The following is a 14,747-nucleotide window of genomic DNA, read 5'->3' on the forward strand; positions in this document are numbered from 1 at the left end:
CTGCAGTAAAAAGTTGTTAAGTTACAACTTGAAGTACGTGCGTCTTCCTTGGAAAGAACTATATACCATACGTATTAGATATGTTTTTAACTTTTTTTTCCCCGTCTGCATCCGATGTTTGTCGGCCGACTTCAGACTCATCTGGTATAGTATCATCTCCATACAAATCTTAAAATAGAAAACAATATCCAACTTAACGGGCAAATCTGAACAATAAGTCACGATTCGTTATTTGTGTGTGTCTTCACCGTTACGTGTGACAGATGCACTAATGTTTCTCGAGCATGAGTCAACATTATCAATATTTTATAAGTGCACTCTTCCATTAAATCATATTTAATATAATTTATTTTAGCTATGACAATTATTAATTACTTCCCTCAAATAGGAGGAGAAAAATAAATACCACCTGGCACGCTTAGAGCACGACTTAAATACAATTTATTCACATATACAAATATAGGGTTAAATACCAAGAGAGATTTGTTTAAATTTTTATTTTGACAACAACTTTCAGAATGTTTTCTTTTTAATGAGCTGTAGAATAAGGTTTATATAATATTAAGTGTCTCGTGTGCTGCACTTTATAACCAAGCATTCAGTAATCCCAAGTATGGATTGATAAAAAAAAAATGTTTTAGTGGAGTCAACGTGCGACAGAAGTGAACTTCTTTATTATTCTGCAGATATAGATAAATAATTAGTATTTTTGTATTGAAAAAGAGACAATTATTGGGAATAGTAAGGATGCGGGTATGATCTCAAAAGACAAAAAATGCCCTTTTCCGCGTCCTGTACTCTCACATCTGTTCACTGGCACTTGTTGGCGCCTCTTTTGGCGGTTTATTCCCACGTTACCTTTTATAATACCTCTGTTTTTTACAGTCTTTATTTTTAAGCATTATGTTCAAACAATATCTCCAGTTGAATAAAATGAAAGAACAGAAAACACTCCAATAGAACATAAATTACATTTATAAAAGTTTATTTCACAAGTCTGTATTTGACATTTAAATTCACAGTGTTCACATACCAAAAATAAATTACACTTATAAAGCTAACCTCCTAAGTCTATACGTATTTTTTACATTTTCAATCACACTACACACATAAATATGAACGATACTTATAAAGTTACATTCACAAATCAATAACTTTTTCCCACAAGAATAAATAAATTGTAGATACTTTAAATAAAATAAAAGAAGTATGGTAGCGTAAATCGTAAGCCGTTACGAAAACTGAAGAATAGACTAACATAAGCAGCGTTACTATATCCGTATCATTCGTCCTTCCCCTTCCGTCTTCCCTTACGGCCGGTATAACTAGCATATATGTAGCATGCTACGCTACGCGCCTCTCCCCATTCGACCGCTAGCGCATGCGTCGGAGTGGCGTCGCCGCTGACGCACTCTCCTCCTCTACAGGCCCCCCACCACATACCTAACTATTCTCCTCATTTGATCGGAATTTTCGTAACGCTCGAAAATTGTAGCCCCGTCAGCAAAGAAGTTTCACTTCAAAAATCTGAACTCCCACTGTTGACAGTGATGCGAGGTACTTAGAAACATTTAATAAATGTAATTATTATTCTTAATTTCCTTATTTTTACGTGATTTACACAATCGCACTAATTTTTCCAGCAAATCGATCTCTCACAAATGCAAGCTTGTGTGTTAGTGCTTCTAGTCTCTTAATAATACGTGCCGTATAAAAAAATAAGAGCGCGTGCAACTCAGTAGGTACATGTGAGAGAAGTGAAACTTCTTTGGCAATTCAAACCTCGACTCGTAAGTATATCGTAAGGAGTAAAACGGCAGCGAGAAAAAAAGAAATAAGACCATTTTCTAAATAAACATGAATTAACAAAATTATTACTCACCTTAATATAACTGCTTAGGATATCAGAAATTATTAATAGATCAATAATGATTAATTAACAATAAATATTACCCACTGTTGAAATAATCACACCATAAAATGATATATTAAGATTTTCAAGACCCCAACTATAGCTCGAAAACAATTCTACCTACAATTTATACACATTTTAAAAGTAACTCAACTTTCATAAATTTTATTCGCAACCATATATTTATAATATTACTTAATGTTACTCAGAAAATAAACATTTATACAATTTAATAACAATATAACACAGCGCCGTAATTTTGGCTTTTGCGTCCAATCACTACAAAACATTCACATTATACTTTAATAAATATGCGTTTAAAAAAACAAGTATCTATAACACACACTGGACGTTCTCAAATTAGAATAAGTTATGATTGTATAATTCGTGAAGTTAGGTGCAGCACCATACTATGCTCGCAGATGCATTCAGTGCAAGTATACACAATACCAAGGAGTGGCATGCTGCTTGCTGGGCGGTGCGTAGGTGCGACACATAGGGTTAGGTAAGCCACTCTGACTTGGATACCGCTGTAGCGTAGCCAGGTCCTTGACCACGCCTCGGGTGCAAATATGTGCGTACTCAGGCTGGCAGTGCTGAGTGCTGGACGTCACAGTAGTGTTATTTCAGTTAGAATTCATCTTTTCCTTTTCGTAATTTAGGTGGGCTGGCTGGTAGCCCGGTGGGAAACGACGAGAGTCTCCCCCTCCCCCCCCCCCTTCCCGAACGAACCAGCACCGCACGAACAAATACGGAAAGCATTGTCCAAGTTTCCGCTCACTTGCTCAGTAGTTTCTCTCTACTCTGTCCAACTCTTCTTCCGGAACCAACCCTCTGGTCCCGTAACCAACTTGCTCGATTTTAATGCATGATCTTTTGCATCCCGTATGTAAGAGCTCAGGGTTTTTCCTGTGTCAATGCAGGTTTTACCTGGGCCCAACTGATCTAGTTTCAGTCTAAATTATTCAGTGAGGAAAGTTAGTCATGGCGCCAATCGCAGCCATGGCTGGCCAATCCTTTCCTAGCGCATGATGCATGCGACCCCTCCTGCATGGCTAATACCCTGCACATAGAGTCTTTCCTACATATAACCCTCCCGAACACACTTAGTTCTAAGCTTAGGTTAGGAAAAATATCAATGTTTCATGAAAACGTTGCATCGGCATTTAACTCCCATCGCGCCAAAATAATTTTCACTTCAATATACAAAATATTGGAAAAAAACTATAAAAATAAAAAGTATATATTAAATAGAACCATAACTATTTTAAATGCAATTTTTTAAAGAAAATAAACAAATAAAAGAAAAAAACAATTTTTAAGTTATTAAAGAGTGCAAAGGGTAAAATAAAAGCCGACCAGTGTTTCCCACGAGACTGTAGTTGTTAGTTGAGGTGAAGGAGCAGCGAGCGAGAGCGGCTGGTTGTTGGCAGACCTGAACGTGCGGGACCACGTGGGCAACACCCCCCTGCACGTGGCCGTGGAACACGACAGCCTGGAGGCCGTGGACTTCCTGCTGCAGGCGTGAGTTCCCCCCCCTCCCTACTGTGGCGACCACCACCCCTGCGACGAGCCATGGGGGCGGGAGCCATCCCCTCCTCGACGAATATCTTTTATATTAGAGTGTATACTTGTGTTTCCTTTCGTGCAAACGTACTCACTGAGTCAAATCAAAGTTATCTGGAAGCAGATCACGAAAATGTCACGCTCCTTCTGGGAGTAGAAATTTACAGAATGAGTCTGAGAAAACTTTACATATATGTGTATGTATATTACAAATGCATTCTCCTTTGAACGATGAACCCTCCTAAAAAGCCATTATGGAGCCGTCCCCTGCGCTTGCGACTCTCTTCTGTTTTCTAACGTACCCCAGCACACCACCATCCACACATATCTTGTCGCCTCGAGTCGCGAGGAAGGTCATCTCCTGAGGAGTTCAAGAAGTAGGGTAGGATAACGCACCCCTTCCATGCTCTGTGCTGTTCTAAAAACTTTCTGCTTCGCTTCGTCGAATAATGTCCTCAATAATGTAGTGTGACGAACGAAGTCACACATAATTATTAAAATGGTAAAAAAAAATTGTAATACAGAGACCAAAAACAAATTTCACTTGGAAGTTAGAAGATGAATGCTTGTAGGACAGCTGTTATCGTTATTCTGTTAGGGGCGTGGTTTTACCAGCAGGGAGGTTCGTCAAGGCGCGCTGGGACAGAGGAGGAAAACCAGGCGCTGAGTAGAGTCAACACCATTGACCCATCAACACGTTTTATAGACATACGGTATTGCTGGTTTACACCGCTTGTCAATGAAAAACCTCGAGGAAGGACTACAAATATTAACACACTAGCTGAAGTACCCGGAGTTTCCCGGGCTGAACACACGGTGAAAAGAATTATATTTAAAATCGGATGTAAACAGTAATTGTCTTATTAATTTGAACGTCAAGTGTGCAAGTTTCATCAAGAGTTTCCCAGGTTCTTATTCAAGGGGTTGAAAAAGGCGATGTGTGGGGAAAGGGGGTGAGTGGGAGAAAATTTATGTTTCAAAATCTCATCTACAATAATCAATTAACGTATTGTTAAAATTAGTAGATAGTAGCATTCTTCTCACTTTTAACTTCAAGTGTGAAAATTTCATCAAGGAGGGCCAAAATACTGCTTTAAGAGTTAGGAAATGGAAATAGCGGCTGCTTTTCGTAATCTCATGTATTCAGGAACATTTTTAAAATTGTATATTGATGATAAATTCCTCTTTGTTTGTACGTGAACTGTACAAAATTTCACACAGGAGCGCTAAAAATCTGCTTTAAGAAGTAGTAAAGTGGAATAAGGGTAGTTATTTCTAAACTTCATGTAGCCAGAAAAAAGGTTAGGTTAAATAGTAATTTAATTTCTATTTTTACATCAAGTATGAAAATTTTCAAGGAGTGGGAAAGGGGAATGTGGCTATTTTTTAAAACTATCATGTATTCCATAAACTTTTTTTTAATGAAATTCAGATGTAGACAATAAATTTCTCCTCTTTTGAACGTCAAATGTGCATGATGTTATCAAGTTTTACCAGTACTATACTTTAAGTGATGGGAATGATAGACGGGGGTAGTTTTCTAAAATCTCATATTGATAATTTTATAGGGTAAATTTTAATTAAATTTAGACAGTTAATTTGTTCTTAACTTGAACGTCAAGTTTGCACAATTTCTTCAAGAAGTACCATAATACTGCTTTAGAAGTAGTAAGGGGGACTAGGGGTGGTTTTTCGTAATCACGTTTAGACAGAGGGATGGGAGATTTTTTTTAAAAAAAGTAGGACATATTAATTATCTTCCAATTAATTTTAACATGTATGCCAAATTTCATAAAGAAATACTAATTTGATGCTTTAAGGGATGAAAAAAGAGGATGGAGAGGTTTACCAAAATCCCATGTAGGCAGCGACCTTACACTTTTTCGTAAATATTAATTTCTGCCTTAAAGTTCAGGAAAGTGGGATTAGGGTGATTTTTCAACATTACCATTTTTTTCTAAATAAATTAATGACAGCAATTTTCCTTTTAATTTAAATGAAAAGTGAGCTAAATTTCATCAAAAGTAAAAAAAAATTGGCTTTTGGGGGTAAGAAAATGGGATGGTTCCTTTTTTTTAAATTTAATGTATCAATTGACCTGCCTCTTTTTGGAAATCAATTATAGATATTAATTTTAAAATAATTTTCAATGCAAAGTGAACAAAATTTCATCAAGAAGTGTTGAATTTTGTTTTTCAGGGGTGCGAAGGGGGGATGCGGGTGGTTTTATGAAATCTCAATTAGACAGCGATCTTCGACGTGTATCGAAGGTCAAGTGCGCAAAGTTTCAACTCAGTCGGATGAACGATGCGCGAACGCATAGAAAACGAACAAAATAGAAGATGAACAACATTCGTTTTTATATTTAAGATAAAAAATAAATTATATTAAAATGGCGTAGCCCCTGACAGAGGCATCACCGGATTTGTTTGTAAGGTCCCAGGATTATTTTTTCTTTTAGGCTCGCCAACTCACGCTTGATATCTTATCTATTAAAAAAATCGTATTAAAAGAGGATAAAACGATTATCCCTGGTAGAGCTATACATCAACTATCTGCATTACCGGACTGCTTTATAAGGTCCCCGAATTCTCTTGTTTGCAAGCGCACTAACTCACAACTGATATTTTATCTAATATTATAGTATTACGCTGCAGATATATCCCACAGGAGCCGTGCATTTTTCCGGGATAAAAAGTAGTCTATGTCACTCTCCGGCCCATAAACTATCTCAACAAACCAACATCATGGTGTAAACTAGCAATAGCGTATATCCATAAAAATGTTTTAAATAAATCTTCCCCAAAGCAAGAATCATTTAGGTAAATAACCCTACCCGATATTCTTGTGTGTATTGGCGTCTGTTTGTGCCTGATGAGGAGAACGTCTTGTTTTAGGAAGCCTTCTGTGTTCGTCTGTGGCATTGTTATGTTGTCCATATCTGTTTTTATTTTCATCGCTGGGTTCACCTGTGCGTCTCTGGGTTGTCGTCGTGTTGTCCAGATTATCTGTACAGTATCATATTTGGATTTTTTGCTGTTTGTGTCTGTGTTTTCCAAGGTTGTTGTTTGGCCTGCATTTTCTGTTCTTGTTTGCAACCGTCTCGTCGTTTTTATCCCAATGCGTTCGTCGGTGACGTGCAATTGTTTTCCCGCCTTTCCAAGGAATTATCGGTGCTATCTATGCATTCCACATTTGACATCGGCTGGTATTGGTTATTTCTTGTCCATTCTTGAGGTTTCTGTATGGCATACAGTGTAAAATATGTCACAAGCGCGGTCCAGAGGGATGGAGGTGGAAGAAGCGATATAGTCTCTCCCCAGAACAAATTTGATTATTTTAATATAATTTTGGACGGTGTATTTATATTTATTTTAATACTACAATTCATGAGTTCAATCAAAAGCTATATGTAACTTTAAACTTTCTGTACCTGGGACTATAATTTTTTTAATATTTCAAGGCCAATCTTTTTCTTATTTAATGTGATGTTTTTCAACTGCACTGATAGAAATTACAGTAATTTTACGTACTTTTCAACAAAGAATCCACCTCAAATAAACGAAGAGTTCTTAATTTCTGATAACTGGTATTTGTCGTAAAAAAAAAGCGCAGGGTATTTACAATTCCGATATTGTTTGGAGAGTAAAAACACAACGTGAAAGAAATATCAGTGGTTTTACAAGAGTTATTTAAGTTTTGATAATATACTAAGAATATTGATGTAGTTCATGTAACTGTAAATTAACGAAGATTGCAGAAAATTTACGAATATGCGGGGATAATTTGTAACCAGCGTTCTTGGTAAAGTTAAGGTGATAATGTTTAACAGCCTTCCTCAGTAATGTAGTGTGAGTGGCAACGAGTGCAGGAGCTGGTGTCGGCCCGCAGCGGGGCGGACGCGAGCCTGCTGAACGACAAGAAGCAGGCGGTGGTGCACCTGGCCACCGAGCTGAACCGCGCCGCCGTGCTGCGGCTCATGGCCCGCCACAGCGACAAGGTGGACGTGCAGCAAGGGGGCGAGCACGGCCGCACGGCGCTGCACATCGCCGCCATCCACGACCACGAGGAGTGCGCGCGCATCCTGGTGGGCCTCTCCGCCCTCTCGCCCTGCTCTCTCTCCTACATTCCTGATGTCGCCTCTCTCTTACATTCCTGATGCCGCCTCTTTCCCTTACCAGCTCTCTCTCTCCTACATTCCTGATGCCGCCTCTCTCTTACATTCCTGATGCCGCCTCTTTCCCTTACCAGCTCTCTCTCTCCTACATTCCTGACACCATCTCTCTCTTACATTCCTGATGCCGCCTCTTCCTCTTGTCATCTCTCTCTTACATTCCTGATGCCACCTCTTTCTCTTACCAGCTCTCTCTCTCTCTTACATTCCTGATGCCGCCTCTTTCTCTTGTCACCTCTCTCTTACATTCCTGATGCCGCCTCTTTCTCTTGTCATCTCTATTTATGTTCCTGATACCAGCTCTTTCTCTTGTCATCTCTATTTTACATTCCTGACACCACCTCTTTCTTACATTCCTGATACCACCTCCTTCTCTTGTCATCTCTCTTTTAAATTCCTGGTACCACATCTTTCTCTTGTCATCTTTCTTTCACACTGCTGCCATAATTGCCATCTCTCTTGCATTCCGGTTACCACATCTTTCCCTTAACATGTTTATTATACACTTCTGTTAACACCTCTATGTCTTATCATCTCTCATATACACTGCTGTTACCAATTCTTTGTCTTGGAGTCTTTCGTATACACTGCTGCCACCAACTTTCTTTCTTATAACTCTCATATCATCTATTGCCGCAATTGTTTACTCTTTGCACCTCACAAAATCACTAACGTAAATACATATTTCTCTTAGCATTCATCCTATACATGACTAAATCATCACTTGTTTGCTCTTAGCATTTTTCATATACTCTGCTCCCACCTACTCCCACATTATGCTTATTCTTAGCGCCTCACTTAGTTATTGCTGCTATCACACGTTTCACTTATCACCTGTGCATTTGGTAATAGCACCGTAATATTTTATTTAAGAATAATAATTTGTGTTATAAAGTTATTTTTTGATCATGCCAATATAGAGTATAGGAGCTAAGAGCAAAAGTGTTTATTTAAAGGAGATCATCGAAATATAGGCAATGTTCTTGAATCAGCGGTGACAGAACTCTCAAGTCAGTTTATCCTGTCACGGATGCTATTGTATTTAACACAATATCACTGCTGTGTGTCCTAGTATATATAACACTATGGAAATTATATTCGCTCAGGGCTGATTTAACTCCTGGATTCCTCTCAAAAATAATGCCAGTGATTCAGTTACGTGGGATTTTACTGTCTTGAGGAAAACCTTTGTTGTTCTTGACCTTTGTACTCTCCTCCAAGTGTCATCCAACCCTGAAAGAGACAGGGATTAAAGTGACCTTGTTTATCGCAAAAAATGATAATAATAAAAACCTCTCGGCCATTTCAGAAGCAATTTCCCCAATGAGTTGACCCGATGTGTTCGGAGACACGCAACGTAACTGAAGTCGCGTGACCAGTCCTTCGATTATGTCAGGCATTATCAGATGTCACGCCGATAAACCGTAAACCTAATACATATTAACTAGAGATCTGGTACTCAGATAGACTGCACACAACTGTGCACAAACAAGACAAAGTATTTTATTTATTGGCTGGACTATTTTTCTGTAATCTTGAAACAGAACAACTAAAATATATTTTGGAAATTCTACTGACATGTATTATAGCCATATTTACTAGGTATTTACCTAAGTTGTGTTAGTTTAGTAATAAATTTACAGATAAGTTTAGCGAGCTGCAATCTGTGCTTAAATACTTTCACGAAACATCGTTGAAAACATTGCTTTCAAACGATAACTTTATTCTGAATTATAAAAATTAAAACATTTATTCAGTACATGAAGTGCAACAAAGTCACTGTAGGCTTGTATTTGCAATTTTACTTTCATTTATACATATTCAAATTTTTAATCAACATCAAATATAACTTTTCCGTCCCCCCCCCCCCCCCCCCCCAATTCACCATGGCAATGCTGTTCTCTCCACATTGTGATTTTTGCTGTAACGTGACGGTTGAAAAGCGTGCGGAAGTATATCTGCGCATGGCAGAGTCACGAGGTAGGCTGGCACTTTGAAACTCAAGTACTCGCCTTGTGGGTTGTTCATTTTCTTGTCGTTACTTTTTTTAAAGTGCTGATACCAGTAGATACACCAAGACGGCTCTCGTGCTTTTATATTTCTCCTCTAAGTTTGTCTCATAAATTTTATCCAATATCGGCGAAAATTCCCGCCATCGTTTGTGGCTACGATTTCTTAGGTGAAATTTCAAAGGTTGTAAATAACGAAATTTGCCAACAAACAACAAGTACAAAAGTAGTGCTGTTAAACCTAAGTAAAAATATAAAAAGGAATGGTAAAACAAAATTGGCGCTTCTTTACCAGCAATGTTGAGTTTTTCCAGTTTAATTTCATCATTTATTTTTATCTAGAGAAATTTATACGGATGTTCCATTATATGTTTTGCAGCAAATTTTATCGCGAGATGCATGCCGCATATCATCTGCTACTTATTTTGTAAACATTCCTGGAAAATATTCTATTTAAAGTTTTTTTTTCCCGACTGATTGCGTCGTTGTCTCTCACTAGAAGTAATTTCTCTAATATGTACTTCTGGGAACTGTCTACAAATTTACTTCTACAGTCCCATTTTCCTACAGTTACCTATTCATTAAAATATCATATCAGCCTCAGTAGCTGATCGAGCCTCAAATTAATTTTTGGTGAGGTTGTAAATTTTTGGGAGTGAAAAAAAGGGAGGGGGACGACCTAAGGTTTTGTATTGGCACGGAATATCATCCAATGAAATGAATAGTCCAAATTATTTCAAATTAATGACAATTTAAAACATTATTTTAACGTATTTCTGACGTCCTGAAAAGTCATATTTTATTTAATATATTAGAGTGCTAACTTAAAAAACTATTACACCCAGCTGGGGCTTATTATGCGCTAAAAAAGGAAAAATAATAAGAGTAGTATAAAAAGGCCGAGTCTGACGCAATGTATTTCTTATGGGACTACGATTATGGTGGTGGCTTGCCAATAGTCAGAATTCGACCATGTTCGGCCTTTTCCGTAACTGGCGCCGTGATTCCCGCGCAGAGCGCCGGAACGACTCGGAATGAGCTTTGTGGCCTGACCGCACAGTGAGTAATTTTTAATTACTTAAGAAAGACCAGTGATGAGATTTCAATTAATAATCAGCAATTAAAGCATAACATAATAAAGTGTGGGAACTATATTTAGTGGGTTGATATCCACCTGGCACGGCGGAGGAACACATGGACACTTGATAGCCGCACGGGTGGCTATCGGCTCATCTACCTCGGAGTCGTTCTCCCCGCTGCACTGTGCTGCACTAGGCTGCCCCGGTGTGCGTTCGTTGCACACGCTCGTCTGAGGCGTTGATGAGGCGTAACGGCCTGTGTGACTAGAGGGAGCACCGGCGGTCGGCGTCAAATGTTATTCATATTAAAATATAATAATCATACATTAATATTATAATTCTTGCTTAAGATGACTAAACAAAACGTGTTTAATTAAAATTAAAATAAGTTATTTATATCTTTTAAACTGACAAAGTGTAACTGAAAAAAGTTAATATAAAGGCAGGGAAATTTGGGGATCGATAAAAATAAGGGTAGGGAAACATACATTGCCGATCAGGTTCATGCTGTCAAGGGACTTTTCGTTATCATATTTAACTTAAATATACTTAATTTGTGCTTTTGAAGTGTAACTATTAGCTCTCGGGATACAGCATTTAGTAGGGAAAATTTCGTGAATGCGACGGAAGTACCATGCAACAGAAATGTGTAACCTCGGTTCTACCACCTGAGTCATATGGCGCCAACCGAAGTACACAAAGCAAAGAAAGATCTTTTAGTATTAACTGTTTTAATGAATTTTAACAAGATGACCAGTATTTTAATAAAAGTTTATGTCGAAAATCAGATCCATAGCCGGAATTTAGTTGTTTTTTTTTTTATTTAAGTTTCTTTCTTTTGTCGGAGCAGTTTTCTTATAAATCTAAAATTTTGCTCTAAAAATCGAAAGATTCAGCAGTCGACATAGCTGCTCCGGTCACGGATCACAGCGGCGGGTGTGTAAACTACGTGTGATTTGCGTCCAGAAATACAGTTGCGAATATTCATGACGCTCGGCATTACTGAATTCGGTGTCCGTGTTTTCGTTTGCCGAGTGTGTTTGCAGCACGAGAACACGGGATGACGTTGCCGGCAGATCACGGAGTTCGGCGCGTGCCCCAGGAAGCCGTGCAACAACGGCTACTACCCCATCCACGAGGCGGCCAAGAACGCGTCGTCGCGCACCATGGAGGTGTTCCTGCAGTGGGCCGAGTCGCGGGGCTGCAGCCGCGAGGAGATGATCTCCTTCTACGACTCGGAGGGCAACGTGCCGCTGCACTCGGCCGTGCACAGCGGCGACATCAAGGTCAGCTCCCTTCGCCGTCGACTCCCCGGGTCAACCACAGCTCCTCCTCGATCACTGCGGCCCGTCAGCGAGCAGTTCATAACTAACCGTCGCAGCTTTGCCGCTCCCGCTACTCACGGAGACGTAACAAGTGGTAACCAATGAAATTAACTTCCAAGGTTTCTAAAAAATTAACGGCTGCACGGAGCAACGTAAACGGAAGAGCTAAGCATTGCCGAGCTAATCCCTTCTACTGGTCCGTGTCCGCATGCGTACGATTGTACAAACTCCGTTGCGTGAGTTTCCGTCTCCGAGGTCATCCGTCTACGCTTCCGTGCCATTGTGAACGGACCTAACCAGCGCCGCGCCGTTAAAAGTGTCGCACCGTCGCAATTTTTTTGTCTCAAACTGTGTTTGACATGAGTTCGAGGTGTAATATCTGATGAAAAATATCTTCCAATCTTCTCCATCAAATAAAGTCTAACAGATAACCTCACATGTGTTTTTGATAATGTCACACTATCAAAGTTTATTTTTGTTATAAGCTATCTCAATTTTTTTCTATTTTAATCTCATTTTGAAATTTAAAAATACATCACATTGCTACATGGAATTTTTGAACTTGTAAATTTTATGCATTTTAAACTTTTAAAACATAAATAGATCTAATTACTTCACAAAAACCACGTTACACAATGAAATTAATGTTGAATTATTTTAAAAATTATAGTCACATTATTTTTTTAATAAAAAATAATTTTGCATGCGACATTCATTTTAAAAATATTTTAGTTATTTCACCATGTTCTTAATCATTGTAAATATTATTTGTGACAGAAACGGACCCCATTTCTGTGTTCATTGAGCACGATTTTGATTGGCTGATTTCTTCCCACGTCCAACTTATTTTAATACCTGTCCTGTATGAAGAAAAAAAAATATTTGATGGAGACTCAAGTCATCAACAGGTGAAACAAATATGGCTGCAATAGTGATTTTTTTCGGTGATCCTCCTACAATATTTGGAAGGTATTGAAGCGAAAGTTTGCGGTGTTACAGTGTCGTAGGCAATGTGCTAGAACCAGCACAGGAGGTCTTTATGATCTTTGTGTGACCAATTTGTCCTCGTTGTCACCCCAGTCCTGTAGATGTGTATTATCAATATTGAATTTCTTTATTTAACTTACAATACAAAAATATGGTAAAATAAAATTTATTTTCTCTTAACAAAACTTTTTTTTCCATTCTTTATGTAAATTTATTGTAAAATAACATTTCAATTCTTGAAAAATAGAGTGTCAGGAGAAGTCATACTGTGACGTAGTTGGTCACTCTTTGTAACTCACCATATACATATTGTCACACCCAAAATAATGCCGAAATGGTGAATTACAAAGTTTGATGATGCTTTTTTTAAGTATGAATTAGTCTTTCGCTAAACACAGTCACTTCCATAAAATACAGCCATTCAAAACTGTTTCCTCAGTTCAAATACTATGTTTCAGCCAATGTTTTGCGCGTCATGCAAACATGGCACGAATCATCGGTTGAACCAAAAGCCAGTTTGTCCAATCAGTATCAGTGTAGTGACGTGTGCATGTCCACCCTCTGCATTGATTTTTTTTTTTTTTAGCTTCTGTGTCACAACTATTACCAAAAGGGCAATTTTTTTGTAAATTTAATACGACACATCTCTTGGACTGGTTGTTTTGTTACAAATAATTTCACCTGATATTTACTTAGTGAAATGTGAAGGTTATAAAAAAGACGCATAACAGATAGTGATTACGAGTTGTTATTATTATTGTGACGGTCAGGGGCGCAACAACTAAATTTCCAAAAGGGGGGGGGGGGGGCAATATACCTTTTTATAAATAATCATCGATCCCCCCTATTAAAGCGGGGGGGAGGGGGGAGGTCCGGGGGTCCTCCCCCGGGAAAATTTGTGTTTGAAGGTGGAAAATGGTGCTATTTAAAGCAGTTTTACTATCTAAAAATTGATTACACAGCACTTCATTTGCCCCCATTTGCCCCCACTTGAAGGTTTTGCCCCCCCCCCCCCCTGTTTTTGCGCCCATGGTGACGGTGAAGAGAGCACGGGCGTGTGGCGGCAGGCGGTGGAGCTGTGCCTGCGCTCGGGCGCCAAGATCTCCACGCAGCAGCACGACCTGTCCACGCCCGTGCACCTGGCGTGCGCGCAGGGAGCCGTCGACATCGTGCGCCTCATGTTCGCCATGCAGCCGGCCGAGAAGGCGCAGTGCCTGTCGTCGTGCGACGTGCAGAAGATGACGCCGCTGCACTGCGCCGCCATGTTCGACCACCCGGAGATCGTCGAGTACCTGGTGCACGAGGTGCGCGGCCGGCCAGCCCCCTCCCGCTGTGTGTCGCTCAGGATGGTTCCCGAAACTATGCAGCTGTCGTCATTCGTCCGTGCTGTCGTCATTGCGGTGTCCAGAATATCTCTTTTGTCACATGGTTGAATTCGCCTGTGGGTCTCTGCGTTGTTATGGTTGTGTTGGCCTCATTATCTGTTTAGTATCATCTGTTGAGTTCGTCTGTTTGTCGCTGTGTTGTCCAAGGTTGTTTTTTTGTTTTTATTTACTGTTCTTGTTGCTGCTGTTTCGTCGTTTCAGCCCTCTGTATCAGTCTGTACTACGATAATTTTTTGACCATTTCATTCCATGGAATTTTCTGTGCTGGTTATGTTTTTAATTTTATTGACATCGGCTGAATATATTTATT

At 39.2% G+C, this 14,747-nt stretch overlaps 1 protein-coding gene across 2 annotated transcripts in view; it reads left to right on the plus strand.

Moving 5' to 3' along the window:
• LOC134529447 (transient receptor potential cation channel subfamily A member 1) overlaps positions 1–14,747 on the plus strand; it is a 221,589-nt gene that overhangs the window by 108,735 nt on the left and 98,107 nt on the right. The window contains exons 3-6 of one of the 2 annotated variants that reach the window (XM_063363567.1): positions 3,346–3,436; positions 7,370–7,565; positions 11,817–12,026; positions 14,120–14,356. In XM_063363567.1, coding sequence (XP_063219637.1) covers positions 3,346–3,436; positions 7,370–7,565; positions 11,817–12,026; positions 14,120–14,356 — 734 coding nt within the window. Of the gene's footprint in view, positions 1–3,345; positions 3,437–7,369; positions 7,566–11,816; positions 12,027–14,119; positions 14,357–14,747 lie in introns of those variants that run through there. The other variant, XM_063363558.1, reaches the window with a different exon arrangement.

Source organism: Bacillus rossius, chromosome 1 (genome assembly GCF_032445375.1).
Source record: "Bacillus rossius redtenbacheri isolate Brsri chromosome 1, Brsri_v3, whole genome shotgun sequence".
Taxonomy (NCBI): Eukaryota; Metazoa; Arthropoda; class Insecta; order Phasmatodea; family Bacillidae; genus Bacillus; species Bacillus rossius.